Source organism: Schistocerca cancellata, chromosome 6, assembly GCF_023864275.1.
Source record: "Schistocerca cancellata isolate TAMUIC-IGC-003103 chromosome 6, iqSchCanc2.1, whole genome shotgun sequence".
Taxonomy (NCBI): Eukaryota; Metazoa; Arthropoda; class Insecta; order Orthoptera; family Acrididae; genus Schistocerca; species Schistocerca cancellata.
This window is the reverse complement of record NC_064631.1, coordinates 713,155,028-713,178,164: the sequence shown is the minus strand read 5'-3', so window position 1 is coordinate 713,178,164 and position 23,137 is coordinate 713,155,028. Positions and strand designations below refer to the sequence as shown.

Sequence of the window (23,137 nt, the reverse complement as noted above, 5' to 3'; positions counted from 1 at the left end):
TGTGGTGCGACTCTTTTATGGGCATTCTGCGGCCTTTGCTCACACCCACGCTGCGCCGACAGGTTTTTGACGCCTTGCATAATCTCGCCCACCCCAGCGTCCGAGCCACCACTCGCCTCGTCACCGAGTGTTTTGTGTGGAAAGATGTGAAACGGAACTGTCAAATATGGGCACACAGCTTCATTTCCTGTCAGCAAAACAAAATAGGACGTCACACCTCTCCACCACTAGGCAAGTTTGACATCCCTAAGGGATGTTTCCGTCATGTACATATCAACCTTATCGGTGCCCGGCCTCTGTCAGAGGGCCACAGTCTCGTTGGGTGGAAGCTGTTCCCTTACCCAACATCACAGCAAAAACTATGGCCAAAGGATTCATTTCTTCTTGGATCACTAGGTTCCGCTGTCCGTCCATCGTCACAACCGACCAGCGTCGACAGTTCAGATCTGCACTTTTTACGATTCTCTGTAATCTTTGCAGTATTAAAAAGATCCATACGACAGCCTACCACCTGCAAAGCAATGGGTTGGTGGAACGATGGCACTGCACGCTTAAAACTGCACTCAGGTGCCATGCCTGTCTCTGGTCCGAGGCACTTCCTTGGGTGTTGCTGGGCCTACATTCCACATTTAAACCAGATTTACATGGGACGATTTCCGAATTCATTCGGCAAAAACCCAGTTTTATCTGGGGAACTAATTCTCCCCCAAGATCCCGGAGATTCCCCCTCCTTCCCAGACTTTATTGGAAGGATGCGTGCACACTTTAGAAACACCTCGCTACACCTGTCAGCCATTCGCCACCTGACACTTATGTGCCGACTGCACTCAGCTCTTTCTCACACGTCACGCTCAGGGATTACTGTGTCAGACAACCCTTACAACCTCCTTACCTCAGCCCCTTCGAAGTACTCTGGAGGGGCGAGATGACGTTCAACATTATGATAAAAGATTGCCCGCAAACTGTTTCTCTACACAGGCTCAAGCCTGCCTTCGTAGACTCCCACACCTCTCTGCCATTCCAGTCGGACTGCCCGAGCACATGTTCTCTTTACGAACCCGCTAGCAAGTCCGTTCAACCTACAGTTGGGTTTTCTCGATCCAACGGTTCACCACCGCAGTTCGTGGGTTCCTCAGAAATGTCATCATCATCCCCATTCACAGGTTTTGAAGACGTTTCTGGTACTAGACACTCGGACACCCCGTCCTTCGTTTTGCGCTGCAACGTATCACCTGACTGCATCGACGACGTGTCGATTATGGTTTTAGATAATTGTGTGCTTGTACTGCTCACCGACAGCACAGACCTGACCCCCACCGAGGAACCCAATGTCAAGATAGGGCACAGCTTGTCTCCCACAAAAGTATGACCTGTCATGTATTTGAGCTTTCATTTCTTCGGGCAGCTCAGTAAGCATTCGGGGAAGGCACGCTCGCACGCCACCTCCTCTCCCATACCGCTACTCCCAAGTTGGCCAACACATCATTCTCCCCTCTGATTTTTGGATTACGAGTTGGACCGGCAGCCACCCACTGCATCTTCGCACACCCGAGATGGAGCTTCCGCTCGTGCACCTGCCGTCTCGCACCACTCACACAAACGCTGACACCCACACAACCCCCCCCTTCAGGGCTCATAGGCTGTACTCCGTACTGTGGGGGGGGGGGGGGGGGGGGGCAGTGTGGCATTGATAGGTTACATCGACCACACAAATTACAAACTTTGGAACATTAACTACACTGATGAGCCACAATGTTTAATTCAGTCTGCCTCTGTACTTCATGCAGTGTTCGTGTGTATTAGTCTTTATGGTAAAATGTATGTGTATATAGAAAACTTGGGAACTGTTTACTATGTATATTATGATCCATATCCAGAATCCCATATACTCTAGCAGTACTTAAGCAGGGGTAGCACTAGTGCTCTATGCACAGAGTCCTTTACAGATAACCATACTTTTCCTAAACTCGCCCAAAGAACCAAAGGCGACCATTAATGCCTTATGTACTACAACTCTTACATGCCTGTTGCATTTTATATTGCTTTGCTACATTATGGCTAGATATTTAAACAATGTAACTGTAGTGCTGTATTTAGAACGTTATACAACTGTTTTTCTTATCCATCTGCATTACATTTCTTTTATATATATATATATATATAGTTATAATAGCAGGAAACATTCCACGTAGGAAAAATATACCTAAAAACAAAGATGATGTGACTTACCAAATGAAGGTGCTGGCAGGTCGACAGACACACAAACGAACACAAACATACACACAAAATTCAAGCTTTCGCAACAAACTGTTGCCTCATCAGGAAAGAGGGAAGGAGAGGGAAAGACGAAAGGATGTGGGTTGGATGGATATGTGTGTGTGTGCGAGTGTATACCCATCCTTTTTTCCCCCTAAGGTAAGTCTTTCCGCTCCCGGGACTGGAATGACTCCTTACCCTCTCCCTGAAACCCACATCCTTTCGTCTTTCCCTTTCCTTCCCTCTTTCCTGATGAGGCAACAGTTTGTTGTGAAAGCTTGAATTTTGTGTGTATGTTTGTGTTCGTTTGTGTGTCTGTCGACCTGCCAGCACCTTCATTTGGTAAGTCACATCATCTTTGTTTTTAGGTGTATATAGTTGCCATTCATTACACCAACTAGAAACTTTGTCTGAGTCATCCTGTATCCTCCTGAGGTCACTCAACGAAGACATCTTCCCATACACCACAGCATCATCAACAAACAGCTGCCGATTCCCACTCACCATGTTTGCCAGATTATTTATATATACAGAGAATAATACCAGTCCTATCACACTTCCCTGAGGCACTCCTGATGATACCCCTGTCTCTGATGAATACTTGACATCATGGACAATTTACTGGGTTCTATTACTTAAGAAGTCTTCAAACCACTCACATATCTGCATACCCATTCTGTATGGATTTCACCATCCAATATGAGTGATGGTGCTGATAGCTGTGCTGGACAGCAATACAACTGTAGACTATGGATACAGAGAACATCACCTTAGCATACACTATCTCCATGACGTCATCAAGATGTAATTTAGCCAATCAGATGGTGTCCACTGAGCATACAAGCATGAGCCGCACCAGTTTTATGACAGTCAGACTTAGTCCCTGCTGATGGTGATGGAGGCTGTTATGAAAAGTTTGGGATTTTATACAGATTTGACATGGCAAGTTAGCAGAACTTTTTATTCATGTGAATAAAATTATTGTGTATAACTGATAGCTTGTGGAACTCAGAGAATGTGAAATAAAGGTTGTGGTAACAGACAGACCTGTGGCATTGCCTAATATTTTGTTTTCACCATATTTAAGTGCTCTTTCCCATATTTAATGCATTTTTCATAATAGAAACGAAAACAACTGGGTCATACACAAAAACATATAATAGACAATGAACAAGCATCCGATGTGTGTTTTGATGCATATTACATACATATATCGTACACAAACTGCAAAAATATCAGGGACATTCCATTATGTAACTTTTACTCATATTCGATGTGTTTTTCTGCATTTGATACTGCTGGTATGGATGCAAAGACAAATTTGTAGTTAAGTATTGCAAGCGTCTGAGTGGCAATTACATTAATAAAATGCACTTAATATATTGAAAAACATTTAAAAACATTGTGCTGAAGATGCAATATTATGTGTTATGCTATAAATCACTCTGTCATCCAACTAATAATTCGCCATCAATTGGTTCCAATTGATCACATACACTTTAATCTGTAACTCTGACTACACTATGGATTAGTACGTCACCATAATTGAGATTATTTGCATTTGAACATTTGATTCTCATAACAGAAGCTTGATTCAAGCAATCTATATTGACTTAACGTTCCAAAATGACAGCTGTGGGCGGGTCTGTATAAAGGCTTTCGTCAGTAAGTGACTGATGTCACTTATGTCAATAGAGCTGCTTAAAGTTCTAGTCACCAGGCAACAGTGTCATGCTTTCGTCCTTTTTGATGACATCATGAAGCAATTCCTCGGGGCCCGCAAGGCGCACATATAACCTGCAGTCCCATCTCAACCTTATCTTTAGTTTATCATTTCTGCCTATTGAATGTTGGTATTCCTTTGTGAGTATCATGACTAAGATTAGCAGCATTACTACCACTACTATTTCTACTATTACTACATCTGCTACTATAATATAAAATACCACTGTGCCATTTTTACAGTCAGAGAGTTGCCATCTCTTCTTGCTTAGACAGCATGCATGTGCTGTGTAGTTAGTAAGTCAGAACCATGTATTCATAACTCAATATTTATTTCCTAAATGCAGTTCACAATACAACTACAAAATAACAACAGCTAACAGCCATGTTTTTCCATTGTTGCCAACATACTTCCGGAAGCCATTCACATGAAGTATAGTAGAATTAAGCTGCTTGATGGTTTACATTAACTTAATTTATAATAGTTTTAAGTCAAATGAGTTTTTGCATTGTATAATAAATTACATGCTGAAGCAATCATATTTCATTCCTTTATTCTTTCTTCAACTCATTGTGCCATTTTAACAAAATAAAATAAATGCAATTTTTACAAAATTTAAAATGACTGCAAACTGATGTGTAAAATGTCTCATCTTAAAGAAATTTTGTGGTGATTCCAAAACTGATGTTAGATTTTGCAAGTCTGTAATATTTTTGAAGTTATAAATAATTTAATATTATGATTAATATTTTAATAATATTAATTCAGCTGACACATTTGGGTTACTGTTGTATGTGTAGAACATGGTCTTTTGTCCTCTAGTGGCAGTTGAATGAACATTACTTTTGAAAATATGTGTTTAACTGAATTTCAATAGTGCATCACAGCTCCTTTTGTCACTAAACACAAACACAAACTCCAGTCATGGACTAGGCCTGTTCCAACTGCTACCTATGAGATAATATGAAGAACGGTCTATGATAGTGGGGCACGTTGTGACATAGCAAGATGGAATCATTTCATCTATTATGTTTCTGCATTTTTTAAAAGGATAGACTGCTATTCATCATATAGAGGAGGTCATGAGTCACAGACAGGGACAATGAAAAGACAACTAAACATGAGAGCTTTTGATCAAAAAGTCTTCTAAAGTAGGCAACACATACACATTCTGAAGTAAACAACACATACACATTCATGCAAGCACAATTCACACACACACACGACCATTATCTCTGGCTATTGAGGCCAGACTGCAAGCAACTGAACATGATAGGAGAAGCAGTCTGAGTGGTGGAGGGTGAGGAGTTGGCTGGGGGTGGGAGGGAGGGGGAGGGAAATAGGGTAGGATTGGGAGTCAGTAAAGTGTTGTTTTCAGGAGCATGAAGGAACATGGTGGGGACAGGGTAAAGGAGCTAGGTGCGGTCAGGATGTTAGATGGGGAAGGGGCAGGGTGGGGGAGGGGGGGGGGGGGCAGAAAATGGGAGAAGTAGAGGAAAAGACTGTGGGTCCATTTGTAGAATAGAAGGCTGTGCAGTGCTGGAGTGAGAGCAGGGGAGGGCAAGGATTAACAAAAATGGAGGCCAGGGGGGTTACGAGAACTTTTGTCAGTTCCTGTCCTTCACTCACTTACCCCCTTTCCTGCTACCACTCCAGCACTACACAGCCTTCTATTCCACGAATGCAGCCCCAGTCATTCTCTCTACTCCTCTACTTCTCTCCTTTTAGCAGCCCCTGCCCCACTCACTCCTCCCCCTGTCCTGTGCACGTCTAACATCTCCACTTGCACCTAGCAATTGTACCCTGTCCCAACTACATCCATTCATTTAACACATTCATGTATTCCACATCCATTGGCAATGTGCACATTTCGTAGTTTTGACCGGTTGCACATCAAATGTTTATCTTAAATATGATAAAACAAAAAAATGAAACTGTTTAGTTAAGCAAGTCTCTTGGTGTGTCTAAAATAAAAAGTGTAACATTCAAGATACAGGCGAGGTTAATGAGACAGATGTCAAAATAATCAATCTACAATGTTATGTGCAACATTTGTGCATGAAATATGCCTTATTTTCACCAAACACAGAATATTATGAATCTGATATGTTGCTTTTTCCCAGGAAAAGGAAACTGAAAACAACTGCTAAGTCTTGGGGTAGCTCGGAAACAGTGCTATTTACAATACTAGTATTAATAATTATTTTTGCCTAGAAGCATATGGTCCACCAACTTCACAAACAAGAAGAGTGTCCTGATCAATTTTATGAAAAGCCTTACTGGATGGTTTGTGCGTAGAGTTGGCATATCGGTACCTTGCATCATATAACAAGAAAAAGGCAGCAAGAACCAAGAATCGAATAAAAATATTTGTGTGCAGTTTTGCAATTTTATGTCCTCAGTTGTCATCTGTTTGAGGATTTGCTTACCTCTGAATGCAGGCCATATTGCCATGTCATTATTCCAAAGTGTGGTGGTTCAATATTAAGAGCTTTTTAAGAGATTTCTTTGGATTTATATCAGTAATAAGTACATCCAGGCAAGGTATTAATGAAACATACTGAAAGTTGTTTGAGTGCTTTTGTAGCAGTCATTACAAATAGCCTCATCAGCCTTTGCCACTGAATGTCATACACCAGAGCTAACAATGAATAGACACACACACACACACACACACACACACACACACACACACATTTCCCTCCCTCCACCCCCACCCCCCTCCCCCCATTACCTGTCTGAAAACTTAGAAAACTTAGCAACACTTTCAGTTTTGTTTATGTGTTTATTGACCACTCAAATATAAGGTAAATTGTTACCTCTACTCCTTTCCTTATTTGTATTCCTTCAAGAACTTTCCTTTACCATTTTTGTAATTGTTGTTTCAGCTTGGAAAGTTCCACTGTTTATTTGTTTGTGAAATCATTTTTGATATCAGTCATGAGAACCACTTAATCATAAATCACACAATTGAAATATAATATGAGGCAGAGAGATAGATTTAACATCACTTATTTTGTAAATAAGATTTAAAATAAGCCTCATCAACTAGTGTTTCTGAACAGTAAATAGGTTTCTGGATTAATATCCACATCAGTCTCCAGGTTTTATTTTTGTCTTTGTAGTACACAAAATCATAATTAAGAGGCTCTCTTCCAAATTGCATTATCTGCAGCAGGGATGTTGTAAATCCTTGCTACAGATGTTTTTGGTATTGTAAATGGCATACAGTTGTAATGCACATAGCAAAAATTGAACATTGTCACAAAATGTAGAATGATTTCTATTTTCTCTACTTCTTGATAACTGAGAAAAGATAAGAGTAAGAGACTAGTCATAACATCTATTTTCAGAATAATGGAAAGAACTACCTTTCACATCAGTTTACTGTCGTAACTCTTGTTATGAGTGCCTGTCTGTGGTACCATAGGAGAACGTTGGACCATAAAGAGCAAAAAGAGACCATCATGAAAATCTGTAAAGTGTTGGCAGTTCCTGTGTTATCCTACAGAAACAAAAGCTGGGTCAAAGAAACAACAGAGATGAAGTTCCCAAGGAAAACAAAGGGCTGCACAAGAAGAGACATGATTAGAAATGAAGATTTTAGAACACAATTAAATATTTTCAACACGAATGAAAAAATTCAAAAATATTGTGAAGTTTGGAGGCAACACCTCAAAAAAATGCCAAGAAAATTGGAAAAAGAGACATCGGAAGACCTCAAAGAAGATGGGAATGGTTTTATTTGTTTCTGAGTCTGGAACAGGTAATGGACTAATCCTTGAAAGGAAAATGATGATGATGATGACAGTGAACTGTTGTTATAAATACAGGACTCTTCCTTTGAAATTTGACATTTCACATGATACAAGATAATTATATTTGGATATGTTGTTACAAATTAAGAGTGGTCTTTCAAAAATTGATCAAATATACTTAAAGTAGCCAAAGTGATCAATAAATTACTGACCAAAACTAAAGGCAATTTTAGTCACTTACTTCAAATATCTCTCCATCTAAGAAAGTGTAAGAAAAAACAAGCAGCCTTTCATGATTGTGGAAGTGTGAAATTCAGCATCAACCCACATATAAGTGAATAATAATTTATTATTTTACTCCAATCCATTTTTTGTAGAAGCATAAGTTTTTCTTATTTTAATCCTGTTCACATAAATATTGAACAAAGATTTTACAGTAAAAAATAATGCATACTTTTTTATTCTAAATCACAGAAATATCATCTGGAAGGCAGTTAGGTTTGGTACATTTGTTGTAGTGTTGTTATGATACCTGAAATGTACTGGTGTTACTACCTAGGACCAGCAATGAAATTTTATTTACAGAGTAGTATTCAATGTTGTTATAGCTTTTTTCACTGTTCTTTACAAATAATTAACCATTAAAGCAATGGTTTTTAATGAATAAATAATTCTCAGATCTGTCAACTATATTTAACATCGGTATCTGCAAAAGTAACTATACTCTTTCTTTTCTGAGAAGGTCTCCTATTTATTCCTATATCCTCTGAAAAACCATCAAATCCTGCATTCACATGACCATCATTAGTAATTTCTGTGTGTGCTGGTGATGTCAAATGAGGATAGGTTGTCGACATCTTGTTATTTGCAGCCAGTGCCTTAGAATTTCGCCTTTCTATAGTTGTCCTTCTGTGCATGTTCATTAAGTGTGATGCTGTTCTCTTCCTGAGACTATAACGGTGACTGAAATGGTCAATACCTGTCAAAGGAACAGAAATAATACAAATTTAATTCAACTGTAATTATCAATTAGCTAAAAATATTTAACTGTGTAAGTTCATTGCAGTGTAAATTTGCAAAGTGTGACAGTAAGTTATTTACCACGCTCTCCATCATTCATAAATTGTTGTATGCTGACTTTGAAATTATTAGCTAAATTTACACTCTTAGGTGCTTGTGGAGAAGATATCAAACACGTCAATTTTCTCTGTGATGGTTTCCTTTTATCTTGTTCTTCATCAGCTTCCGGTGGCATCTGTTGCATATGTGAAACTACAGCTATGATCTCTTTCCTAAGGGCTTCTTCATCTTCTTGATCATTATCCTGTAAACAAATTCACAAACATGTTCTTATTACAGCAAAATCTATGATGAGAAGTAATTATGACTTAATTTTGGCATGGCTTCTGTTGTGTGCTAGACAGTAACAAGTATAAGGCAAGCTGGTTTGGTACAGAAGTCTCTGCCAAATTGGATAGAGCAATTATAGAGAAGAACAGGTACATTGAGGTAGGAAAAATGATATAAGAAATAACACCAACTAACTGAAACAGTAGTAGCTAATATAGCTTGGATGACACATGAATGAAATAATTTAAACCATGGTGCAGATGGAAACCCAGAACTAAGCAAAGAAAGGAAAGCAGAAAGATCAAAAAATGGGTCAAATGGCTCTGAGCACTATGGGACTCAACATCAGTGGTCATCAGTCCCCTAGAACTTAGAACTACTTAAACCTAACTAACCTAAGGACATCACACCCATCCATGCCCGAGGCAGGATTCGAACCTGCGACCGTAGCAGTCGCGCGGTTCCAGACTCAAGCGCCTAGAACAGTTCAGCCACACCGGCCGGCTGCAGAAAGGTGGAAGGAGTATATAGAGGGTCTATACAAGGGTGATGTCCTTGACGACAATATTATGGAAATGGAAGAGGATGTAGATGAAGATGAAATGGGAGATACGATACTGCGTGAAGAGTTTGACAGAGCACTGAAAGACTTGAGTCGAAACAAGGCCCCAGGAGTAGACAACATTCCATTAGAACTACTGACGGCCTTGGGAGAGCCAGTCCTGATAAAACTCTACCATCTGGAGAGCAAGATGTATGAGACAGGCAAAATACCCTCAGACTTCAAGAAGAATATAATAATTCCAATCCCAAAGAAAGCAGGTGTTGACTGATGTGAAAATTACCAAACTATCAGTTTAATAAGTCACAGCTGCAAAATACTAATGCGAATTCTTTACAGCCGAATGGAAAAACTGGTAGAAGCCGACCTCGGGGAAGATCAGTTTGGATTACGTAGAAATATTGGAACACGTGAGGCAATACTGACCTTACGACTTATCTTAGAAGAAAGATTAAGGAAAGGCAAACCTACGTTTCTAGCATTTGTAGACTTAGAGAAAGCTTTTGACAATGTTTACTGGAATACTCTCTTTCAAATTCTAAAGGTGGCAGGGGTAAAATACAGGGAGCGAAAGGCTATTTACAACTTGTACAGAAACCAGATGGCAGTTATAAGAGCCGAGGAGCATGAAAGGGAAGCCGTGGTTGGGAAGGGAGTGAGACAGGGTTGTAGCCTCTCCCCGATGTTATTCAATCTGTATATTGAGCAAGCAGTAAAGGAAACAAAAGAAAAATTCGGAGTAGGTATTAAAATCCATGGAGAAGAAATAAAAACTTTGAGGTTCACCGATGACATTGTAATTCTATTGGAGACAGCAAAGGACTTAGAAGAGCAGTTGAATGGAATGGACAGTGTCTTGAAAGGAGGATATAAGATGAACATCAACAAAAGCAAAACCAGGATAATGGAATGTAGTCGAACTAAGTCGGGTGATGCTGAGGGAATTAGATTAGGAAATGAGACACTTAAAGTAGTAAAGGAGTTTCGCTATTTGGGGAGCAAAATAACTGATGATGGTCAAAGTAGAGAAGATATAAAATGTAGACTGGCAATGGCAAGGTAATCGTTTCTGAAGAAGAGAAATTTGTTAACATCAAGTATAGATTTAAGTGTCAGGAAGTCGTTTCTGAAAGTATTTGTATGGAGTGTACCATGTATGGAAGTGAAACATGGACGATAAATAGTTTGGACAAGAAGAGAATACGAGGGTCGTTTTTTAAGTAAGGGCCATTCGTACGTATAGTCCCGTAGTTCGCGCGGACGCCACAACAACCCACCGCACCACTTGCCGGCATCCTTCCCATTCACACTGATGCAAGTTGCAGCTCTGTAGCTGACGTGTATGCATCGCTGTGCTACTTTATAATGTTTACGATTATTGAATCAGCCACCGCGTGTGAGATATGGTCAGTGATAAGTTTTTTGACCGCGAGAGGCCTATCAGCTGCAGAAATTCATCGTCAGTTAACAGAAGTTTATGGCCTGAATGCAATGAGTGAAGATAAAGTGCGTCAATGGGTTGGAGAGTTTAAAAATGGCCGTCAAAACGTCCATGATGAAGAATGCTCAGGCCGGCCCTCTGTGATCACTGATGATTTGGTGGCTGCAGTCGAAACAAAGATTCGTGAGGACAGAAGATCCACAATTTCCACTCTTTCTTTGGAATTTCCACAAGTTTCAAGACTGGTTTTGTACAAAATTGTGTCTGAAAACCTAAACTTTAAGAAACTGTGTTCTAGGTGGGTACCCAGACTCCTCATAGAGGACCACAAAGGGAAGAGATTTGCCACTTCATTGGACTTTTTGATTCGTTACGAGGAAGAAGGGGATGACATGTTGAGTCAAATTGTCACTGGAGATGAAACATGGGTATCCCATATCACTCCCGAAAGCAAGCGACAATCGATGGAATGGCGACACACAACCTCACCCGTCAAGGTCAAAGCCAAACAGACGCTGTCAAAGCACAAGATTATGGCAACTGTGTTCTGGGACCAGCACGGTGTTTTGCTAGTGGACTTTATGCCACGAGGAACAACAATCAACTCAGATGCCTAGTGTGCAACTCTAAAGAAGCTCCGCAGCGCAATTCAAAACAAAAGGTGCGGCACGCTGACAAAAGGAGTTTTGCTCCTGCACGATAACACTAGGCCTCACACCTCTCAAAAGACTCGGGACTTGATTGATTCTTTTGGCTGGGAAGTTTTGGACCATGCACCATACAGACCTGACCTTGCTCCTAGCGATTTTCACCTTTTCCAGTACCTGAAAAACCATCTTGGCGGGCAGCGCTTCAATGAAGTGAAAGCGGCCGTGAACTCTTGGCTGTTGGAGCAAGCGGCCGAATTCTTTGAAGCGGGAATTAAAAACTTAGTTGTACGGTATGACAAGTACTTAAATAAACAAGGCAACTATGTAGAAAAATAGGTAAAAAGGTGTAGAATCAGAAAATAAAAGTTTTTTTACAAAAGTATTTCTATCTTTTTTAAATAATAAAAACGGCCCTTACTTAAAAAACAACCCTCGTAGAAGCTTTCGAAATGTGGTGCTACAGAAGAATGCTGAAGATTAGATGGGTAGATCACATAACTAATGATGAAGTATTGAATGGAATTGGGGAGAAGAGGAGTTTGTGGCACAACTTGACAAAGCAAAGGGATCAGTTAGTAAGACATGTTCTGAGGCATCAAGGGATCGCAAATTTAGCAGTGGAGGATAGCGTGGAGGGTAAAAATCGTAGAGGGAGACCAAGAGATGAATACACTAAGCAGATTCAGAAGGATGTGGGTTGCTGTAAGTACTGGGAGATGAAGAAGCTTGCGCAGGATAGGGTAGCATGGAGAGCTGCATCAAACCAGTCTCAGGACTGAAGACCACAACAACATGGTGCAGAATGTTTTGAGAGTGATAGGAGTTGTGTATAGCCCATCTTGAAGAAAGCGTATGTTATTTAATTAACCCTCAAAAGGGCGTACCTATGTATAAAGTGCACCGATCACAAAAAAAACATTGTCTTGTATCATTCCGTTGTAGTTTTTCAGAGCCCATACCTACACCATCATTACTGTTTCAGCTTATTATAAGTTGTGTTGTCATACCTCCAAGTGAGCAGCAGAACTATACAATAAACAGTGAGCTAGGTGAGAAAAAATTTATGACCAGTGCACGAAAGTGACCCAGATTCTGAACTACAGCACAATTCCAGATGAAGCACCTATCTACGAGTTAAGTAGTCACCAAATAAGTACTTGGAAGGGATCTGATGCAACTGTGCTGTTTGATGCTTTGGGTGGATCATTAGTGAGGAGTAACACTTGTACATGACAACAGAGTGATCTGATGAAAGTTTATTTTATTATTGATTAATGAAACGGTGATCTATCTCATATAATATAAGTTTATTTTATCACTGTTCAATTAAACTAAGATTAAACTGTGATTTTGCTCCAACATGTTTATCTTGGTAACATATAGATGACTATTGTTTACATCTGTACAGAGTCCACCAAGCACCCACTCATGTTATGAAAAATGGTGCACCCACTCGAGGGTTAGTGTAGAGAAACAAGGGGAAACAAATATCTTCTCAAACTCGGCTACAAAATAAATGTGTTACTTCCTTCTCAAAGTGTAGAATCACCAGATAAAACAAACTAAAATTAGAAACAGAGAATCAGAACAGAGTACTTGTACCTTGATCCTGTGAAATTTTAAAAAACATCTTGAAGGACAAAGAATAAAAAATATGAAATGAGTGATCACAGTCTTTAGAGGACAGTAAGTAATTTTACAAGAGTGAGAACCAGAACTAATAATACAAAAAGGGGTATTTCGGAAAAATAATTCTGGTAATGATGCCCTTGGATAAAATATTTTTTATTTTCTTTCACCACTAGATTTAAATAACATATTAAACATATGATTTTCCACCCTCCATGTTGTTGTGGTCTTCAGTCCTGAGACTGGTTCGATGCAGCTCTCAATGCTACCCTATCCTGTGCAAGCTTCTTCATCTCCCAGTACTTACTGCAACCCACATCCTTCTGAATCTGCTTAGTGTATTCATCTCTTGGTCTCCCTCTATGACTTTTACCCTCCATGCTGCCCTCCAATACTAAACTAGTGATTCCTTGATGCCTCAGAACATGTCCTACTAACCGGTCCCTTCTTTTTGTCAAGTTGTGCCGCATACTCCTCTTCTCCCCAATTCTGTTCAATACTTCATCATTAGTTATGTGATCTACCCATCTAATCTTCAGCATTCTTCTGTAGCACCACATTTCGAAAGCTTCTATTCTCTTCTTGTCTAAACTATTTATCGCCCATGTTTCACTTCCATACATGGCTACACTCCATACAAATACTTTCAGAAAAGACTTGCTGACACTTAAATCTATACTCGATGTTAACAAATTTCTTGTCTTCAGAAACGCTTTCCTCGCCATTGCCAGTCTACATTTTATATCTTCTCTACTTCGACCATCATCAGTTATTTTGCTCCCCAAATAGCAAAATTCTTTTACTACTTTAAGTGTCTCATTTCCTAATCTAATTCCCTCAGCATCACCCGACTTAGTTCGACTACATTCCATTATCCTGGTTTTGCTTTTGTTGATGTTCATCTTATATCCTCCTTTCAAGACACTCTCCATTCCATTCAACTGCTCTTCCAAGTCCTTTGCTGTCTCTGATAGAATTACAATGTCATCGGCGAACCTCAAAGATTTTATTTCCTCTCCATGGATTTTAATACCTACTCCAAATTTTTCTTTTGTTTCCTTTACTGCTTGCTCAATATACAGATTTAATAACATCAGGGAGAGGCTACAACCCTGTCTCACTCCCTTCCCAACCACGGCTTCCCTTTCATGTCCCTCGACTCTTATAACTGCCATCTGGTTTCTGTACAAATTTGTAAATAGCCTTTTGCTTCCTGTATTTTACCCCTGCCACCTTTAGAATTTGAAAGAGAGTATTCCAGTAAACATTGTCAAAAGCTTTCTCTAAGTCTACAAATGCTAAAAACCTAGGTTTGCCTTTCCTTAATCTTTCTTCTAAGATAAGTCGTAAGGTCAGTATTGCCTCACATGTTCCAATATTTCTACGGAATCCAAACTGATCTTCCCCAAGGTCAGCTTCTACCAGTTTTTCCATTCGTCTGTAAAGAATTCGCATTAGTATTTTGCAGCTGTGACTTATTAAACTGATAGTTTGGTAATTTTCACATTTGTCAACACCTGCTTTCTTTGGGACTGGAATTATTATATTCTTCTTGAAGTCTGAGGGTATTTTGCCTGTCTCATACATCTTGCTCTCCAGATGGTAGAGTTTTGACAGGACTGGCTCTCCCAAGGCCATCAGTAGTTCCAATGGAATGTTGTCTACTCCCGGGGCCTTGTTTCGACTCAGGTCTTCCAGTGCTCTGTCAAACTCTTCACGCAGTATCATATCTCCCATTTCATCTTCATCTACATCCTCTTCCATTTCCATAATATTGTCGTCAAGTACATCACCCTTGTATAGACCCTCTATATACTCCTTCCACCTTTCTGCTTTCCCTTCTTTGCTTAGAACTGGGTTTCCATCTGAGCTCTTGATATTCATACAAGTGATCCTCTTATCTCCAAAGGTCTCTTTAATTTTCCTGTAAGCAGTATCTATCATACCCCTTTTGATATAAGCCTCTACATCCTTACATTTGTCCTCTAGCCATCCCTGCTTAGCCATTTTGCACTTCCTGTCGATCTCATTTTGAGACGTCTATATTCCTTTTTACCTGCTTCATTTACTCCATTTTTATATTTTCTCCTTTCGTCAATTAAGTTCAACATTTCTTCTGTTACCCAAGGAGTTCTACTAGCCCTCGTCTTTTTACCTACTTGATCCTCTGCTGCCTTCACTATTTCATCCCTCAGTGCTACCCATTCTTCTTCTACTATACTTCTTTCCCCCATTCCTGTCAATTGTTCCCTTATGCTCTCCCTGAAACTCTGTACAACCTCTGGTTCTTTCAGTTTATCCAGGTCCCATCTCCTTAAATTCCCACCTTTTTGCATTTTCTTCAGTTTTAATCTACAGTTCATAACCAATAGATTGTGGTCAGAGTCCACATCTGCCCCTGGAAACGTCTTACAATTTAAAATCTGGTTTCTAAATCTATGTCTTACCATTATATAATCTATCTGATACCTTCTAGTATCTCCAGGATTCTTCAATGTATACAACCTTCTTTCATGATTCTTGAACCAAGTGTTAGCTATGATTAAGTTGTGCTCTGTGTAAAATTCTATCAGGCGGCTTCCTCTTTCATTTCTTAGCCCCAATCCATATTCACCTACTATGTTTCCTTCTCTCCCTTTTCCTACTCTCAAATTCCAGTCACCCATGACTATTAAATTTTCGTCTCCCTTCACCACCTGAATAATTTATTTTACCTCATCATACATTTCTTCAATTTCTTCATCATCTGCAGAGCTAGTTGGCATATAAACTTGTACTACTGTAGTAGGCGTGGGCTTCATGTCTATCTTGGCCACAATACTGCGTTCACTATGCTGTTTGTAGTAGCTTACCCACACTCCTATTTTTTTTATTCATTATTAAACCTATTCCTGCATTACCCCTATTTGATTTTGTGTTTATAACCCTGTATTCACCTGACCTAAAGTCTTGTTCCTCCTGCCACCGAACTTCACTAATTCCTACTATATCTAACTTTAACCTATCCATTTCCCTTTTTAAATTTTCTAATCTGCCTGTCCGATTAAGGGATCTGATACTTCACGTTCCGATCCGTAGAATGCGTTTTCTTTCTCCTGATAACAACATCCTCCTGAGTAGTCCCCGCCCGGAGATCCAAATGGGGGACTATTTTACCTCCGGAATATTTTACCCAAGAGGACGCCATCATCATTTATCCATACAGTAAAGCTGCATGCCCTCGGGAAAAATTACGGCTGTAGTTTCCCTTTGCTTTCAGCCGTTCGCAGTACCAGCACAGCAAGGCTGTTTTGGTTAATGTTGCAAGGCCAGGTCAGTCAATCATCCAGACTGTTGCCCCTGCAACTACTGAAAAGGCTGCTGCCCCTCTTCAGGAACCACATGTTTGTCTGGCCTCTCAACAGATACCCCTCCATTGTAGTTGCACCTATTGTACGGCCATATGTATCGCTGAGGCACGCAGGCCTCCCTACCAACGACAAGGTCCATGGTTCATGGGGAAGGCCACCCTCCATAAACAGCAGAATTAACTGTCTTCACTACTACTATGGTGGCCTCTTAAAATAAGGAATTAGCCTACGGATGGTATACTTCAATCAGCATTCAGAAATTGAGGAATTTGCTTATGCTACCAGAGGTTACGTTTAATTAAGGAATTCTAGCAGTGGAACATGTTGGAAGATAAGCTGTCTCTATCCTCTTAGCACCAAGTGTGTGCTTCTGTGTACTTAAATAAAGAGATGCTAGTAAATAATTTGTTATGTGAAACTACTATTTATTCAGCAGAACATATAAAGGCAAATTACAGCATGTAACTGTCAAACTGCCAAAAACATCATTCGTTTGAAGGCCAGAGACAAAATCAATAATCAACAAATCTACAAGGCACATAAAATGTAGCAGACATCTTTATTGCCCAAATCACTTTACCCCCCCCCCTCCCACCCCCCAAGTCTGAACATTATTTGACACTGAAGCATATGCAATGGCCTAGAACAAGTGGTGCCTGAAAATTTAACCAGAGGCTCAGTCTGTAATGGCAGAAGGCTGGGTGCATCTGGTGACTTAGTGCATGGAATTGCATGTAGGTAGTATTGCAGCCTTAGCTGCTGTCTCTAAACCAGCTAAAATCTCAGCACAGATGAAGTCTGGCTTAAATCTGTTTATGGATATCATGACAGAAGAGCCATTGATCTCAACAACAAATTTTCAATCATGGTGGGCAGCTACTGTGTATGGTCCACTGTATGGTAGTTGGAGAGAGTTCTGAATGGAATATTGTCAGACGAAAGCCTGTTTGCAGGAATGCAAATTGTAGAAAAAGAATGGTCATCTTTTAGAACAGCAGGGCAGAGATTATGAATCTGCAAGTACAGATGTTGTGCTAAATCTGATGCTTCAGTGCTATTTTTTGTTGTGTGAATGAAGAATTTGCCAGGCAGTTGCAGAGTTTGTCTATATACTAAGCTGTTTCAGTGTTGAAATCTTGTTTCTGCTGGAAGAGTATTGCAGTTGTGACACACAGATGGAGCACTGGATTTGTAGGGCTGCGAATTTATGAGATAACTAAGCAGTTTGGATTTGCAGCACCTACAGAGGAGTCACTGTCCTGGCAGAGATAACTGTAACGCCTTTCTCAGGTAGTGGCAGTGACCCGTATGACAAAATTTGATGGTAGAAGAGTGTAATCTGTGATTTACCAAAATACACTTGGCAGTATTTAACACCACACCATGCTGTTCTAAGCATGAGAAAATTTCCACTAAGTGTTGCTAGTGCTGTTCTACAGTGGCTTCAAAGATGAGAAAGATGTGATCATTTTATCATCAATTTCAGCAAAAGCGTCAATCACTAGTGCAAACTGTGAATATTTTCTGTACATGCACAGCCAAGCATGGCATCCATATATTCCATAACACATTATCATTCACTGCATTGCCTGTCAGTGTGTGAAGATTCAAATTATTTGGTATGGTGTGCAGTCATCAAGTTCTTCAGCACAGAAAAATATTTGTGTCACTCTGCTTATGACTGTTACAAATATGTTGCAATCATTTCTTTGATAGAGGTGTATTTATCAATACTTGTGAGGAGCAGAAGGGGGGGGGGGGGGGGGGTAAACAAGGATGTTTTGTATTTCCATAGCCATTTGCTTCCACCACATAATTTCATTTAGTTTCATCTGCAATAATATGGGCCAAGACAAATTGTCACCCAAGCTGGGCAAACCACTGTACTGGATTGTCCAACCATAACTGCAACTGCAACTGAACTAAGGATAACATTTACCACTGATAAGTCAGCACTTGCAGAATTCTGTTTGTTTGCCTTGGGAGGCATTGATTAAGCAATATGAGTGTCATGAGTAGTTCTGCAGTTCACATAAAAACTTAAATAAAAACTGTTTCATCATTCCAGTGTGAGATTCAGTTGTTCCTCCATCAAACCGTTGTATACTGAGTAAGAGGAAAGCAGCAGTTTCATCCCATCTCAATGATTTTTTGCTGCAGGGCTACAGGAAAACTACAGTAAGATAAGTACAAGTGTAACATTCTTACATATTAATGTGCAGTTTCTTAAGAACAAACTTAATGAACTTCAGTACTGGCTGGAAAACTTCAACTGCACTGTGATTTCAATAAATGAACACTGGCTTAGCAATGACGAACTAAAATTAAGTGTACCAAATAGGTATGAATTGGCAACCAGCTATTGTAGAACAAGTATTAAACGTGGTAGTGTATCTGTAATGTTAAAAATAGTGTGACCCTAATCTATGAAGTTATGGATGTAAGTGGACTGTGCATAAAATCAAAGTTTGAAGCTGCAGCCATAATGTTGCCAAACCAGGAAATTATAATAACTTCAGTATACCACCCCCCAAAACACAATGAAGACCTGTTTGTGGAGCTTCTGAAGAAACTGATTCTCTTGCTACTCAAATACAAAAATTACAGAATACTAATATTTGGTGATATCAATACAGACATTAGGTTTAAGAATAGAAAGGTTGATCACTTGCTAAATACATTAAGATCCCTTAACTTCAGTTGCATAAATGACAAACCCACAAGACAGGAAGCATGTATAGATAACATAATTTGTAATTTTCATCTAAACAAAACAGAATTCAACGCAATCAAGCTAGGCATTTCAGATTATGAGGGACTATGGCCAGACAAATTCTTAACAGTAAAGCAACTGAAACTTCCACAGACAGTAGAAAAATTATAAGACCAATTAACGAATCAAAGCTAAACAAGTTGATAAGTAAATTGACTTCAATAAAATGGGATAAAATAATACCCACTGCAGGTGCAAGTGAATCTACCAACAAATTTCTAGAACTGTTAACTGAAAATTTTGAAGCATGTTGTCCTAAACACAGCAAAAAAATAGAAAAGCAAAATTGCTACACCAAACCACAAAATCTAAAAAGCTGGAACACATCTAAGTAGAAGAATTATCATAACGCTACTCTATAATGATAGGTCCAAGCACAATAATGCTGACAAGGAAATGTACATGAAAGTGAAAAAGATTTACAGGTGAAATCAAGGCAGCTAAGTGCAATGCAAATGATGCATGTATACTGAACTCAGTAAGTAAACGCAAAGCTGCATAGGAAATTGTTAAAACAAACTAACTGTGATGATAAAGTATACCACACGCCAATTCCACCTGATATTCTAAATGCACATTTCATCAGTCCTCAATCAGATAACAACATAATGGAGAATGTGAGTAAGGCAGAGGCACTGCTGCCAGAAATGAACAGTAAACAGACAGAGAGCTTTCACTGGACTTGTGTAACTGAGAAAATGCTCAATGAATCAGTAGCTAAGCTCAGTAATTATAGCGCAGAGGATTACTGTGGTCTCTCAAATTATGTTATTAAATATATCAGAAATCAAATTGTAACACCACTGACTAAATTAATCAACAAAATTTTAAATGAAGGTAATTATCCAGAATGTTTAAAAATATCTGCAGTTAGACCAGTACATAAGAAAGGAGATATAGCAACACCAGATAACTATTGACCAATATCACTTATACCCATAATATCAAAAATAATAGAATACTGCATGCATAAACAGATGAGTCAATATTTTGAACATAATGATATTCTCACCTCCTCACAGGATGGTTTCAGATCCAGCCTTTCTACAGTCAAAGCAGTTGAGAGTATGGTAGCAAAAATATACAATTGTTTTGAAAATAAAGATATTATCTGAACAACACTGTTGGACCTCAGGAAAGCTTTTGATATAGTCTCCCACAATATTCTGATAAAGAAACTACCACTACGGAGTGAGAGAGAATGTTCTATGCCTAATGCAGTCATACATGGACAACAGAAAACAGTTATTTAAGGTAAATAATCAAATGTCAAAATGTCTCCCTGGATCTGTGCTTGGACCTTTCCTTTTCATTATTTATATAAATGATTTACCTGCAGTTGTATCATGTAATGCAGTGCTATATGCTGATGACACAACACTCATCACATGTGATACCAATATTGAAAGTGTGCAACACAGCATGGCAGTGGCACTGGAGAGGTGCACTACTTGGTTTGAGGCAAATGTGCTGCAGAAGAATGATAGTAAAACTGAAGCTACTGTATTCAATCTGAATGCTCCCAGTCATGATAACAAAACAGTAAAATTATTAGGATTTCATATAGATCAACAGCTCAGCTGGGATACCCACACAGGGAAGATATGTGGCAAATTGGCACGAGCCATATGTCTGCTGTACAAGCTGAGGAGCAGTGTCAGTAAAGAGCTTCTGTTATATGCATATTTTGCTTCTTCCATTTGCACCTGAGTTATGGAATACTACTATGGGGAAATTCCGTAGGCTCAAAATTAGTGTTTAAATGGTAAAAGAAAGCCATAAGGTGCACAGCAGAACTTAGCCCATATGAATCATGTTGAGATTATTTTAAGAAACTAAATATAATGACAGTTCCTGGCCTGTATATTTACAATTGCCTAGTCTTCGTTAAAGAGAATCTGAGTAAATTTGACTTAAGGAGAGCAGTGCATGACCATAATGTAAGAAGTGGACATGCAATTAATATGCCATATGGTAGGCTTGCAAAGACACATAACAGCTACAAATATCATGGTTCTGTCTACTTCAACACATTATGTGAAAATGCCTACACAGTGCACTTCCTGTCGATATCATTTTTGAGACGTCTGTATTCCTTTTTGCCTGCTTCATTTACTGCATTTTTGTATTTTCTCCTTTCATCAATTAAATTCAATATTTCTTCTGTTACCCAAGGATTTCTATTAGCCCTCGTCTTTTTACCTACTTGATCCTCTGCTGCCTTCACTACTTCATCCCTCAGAGCTACCCATTCTTCTTCTACTTCGACAGGAAGTGCAAAATGGCTAAGCAGGGATGGCTAGAGGACAAATGTAAGGATGTAGAGGCTTATCTCACTAGGGGTAAGATAGATACTGCCTACAGGAAAATTAAAGAGACCTTTGGAGAGAAGAGAACCACTTGTATGATTATCAAGAGCTCAGATGGCAACCCAGTTCTAAGCAAAGAAGGGAAGGCAGAAAGGTGGAAGGAGTATATAGAGGGTTTATACAAGGGCGATGTACTGGAGGACAATATTATGGAAATGGAAGAGGATGTACATGAAGACGAAATGGGAGATAAGATACTGCGTGAAGAGTTTGACAGAGCACTGAAAGACCTGAGTCGAAACAAGGCCCCGGGAGTAGACAACATTCCATTTGAACTACTGATGGCCTCGGGAGAGCCAGTCATGACAAAACTCTACCATCTGGTGAGCACGATGTATGAGACAGGCGAAATACCCTCAGACTTCAAGAAGAATATAATAATTCCAATCCCAAAGAAAGCAGGTGTTGACAGATGTGAAAATTACCGAACAATCAGTTTAATAAGTCACAGCTGCAAAATACTAACGCGAATTCTTTACAGACGAATGGAGAAACTGGTAGAAGCCGACCTTGGGGAAGATCAGTTTGGATTCCGTAGAAATGTTGGAACACGTGAGGCAATACTGACCTTACGACTTATCTTAGAAGAAAGAATAAGAAAAGGCAAACCTACGTTTCTAGCATTTGTAGACTTAGAGAAAGCTTTTGACAATGTTAACTGGAATACTCTCTTTCAAATTCTGAAGGTGGCAGGGGTAAAATACAGGGAGCGAAAGGCTATTTACAGTTTGTACAGAAACCAGATGGCAGTTATAAGAGTCGAGGGGCATGAAAGGGAAGCAGTGGTTGGGAAAGGAGTAAGACAGGGTTGTAGCCTCTCCCCGATGTTATTCAATCTGTATATTGAGCAAGCAGTAAAGGAAACAAAAGAAAAATTCGGAGTAGGTATTAAAATTCATGGAGAAGAAGTAAAAACTTTGAGGTTCGCCGATGACATTGTAATTCTGTCAGAGACAGCAAAGGACTTGGAAGAGCAGTTGAACGGAATGGACAGTGTCTTGAAGGGAGGATATAAGATGAACATCAACAAAAGCAAAACGAGGATAATGGAATGTAGTCAAATTAAGTCGGGTGATGCTGAGGGAATTAGATTAGGAAATGAGACACTTAAAGTAGTAAAGGAGTTTTGCTATTTAGGGAGTAAAATAACCGATGATGGTCGAAGTAGAGAGGATATAAAATGTAGACTGGCAATGGCAAGGAAAGCGTTTCTCAAGAAGAGGAATTTGTTAACATCGAGTATAGATTTAAGTGTCAGGAAGTCGTTTCTGAAAGT

At 39.4% G+C, this 23,137-nt stretch overlaps 1 protein-coding gene across 1 annotated transcript in view; it reads right to left on the bottom strand.

Moving 5' to 3' along the window:
- Positions 1-8,100: 8,100 nt before the first annotated feature.
- LOC126190947 (chitin synthase chs-2-like) overlaps positions 8,101-23,137 on the bottom strand; it is a 252,167-nt gene continuing 237,130 nt past the window's right edge. Inside the window, exons 21-22 of the mRNA XM_049931591.1 lie at positions 8,839-9,061; positions 8,101-8,716 (exon numbers count right to left, since the gene is read on the bottom strand). Coding sequence (XP_049787548.1) covers positions 8,421-8,716; positions 8,839-9,061 — 519 coding nt within the window. The 3' untranslated portion in view covers positions 8,101-8,420. The remainder of the gene's footprint in view (positions 8,717-8,838; positions 9,062-23,137) is intronic.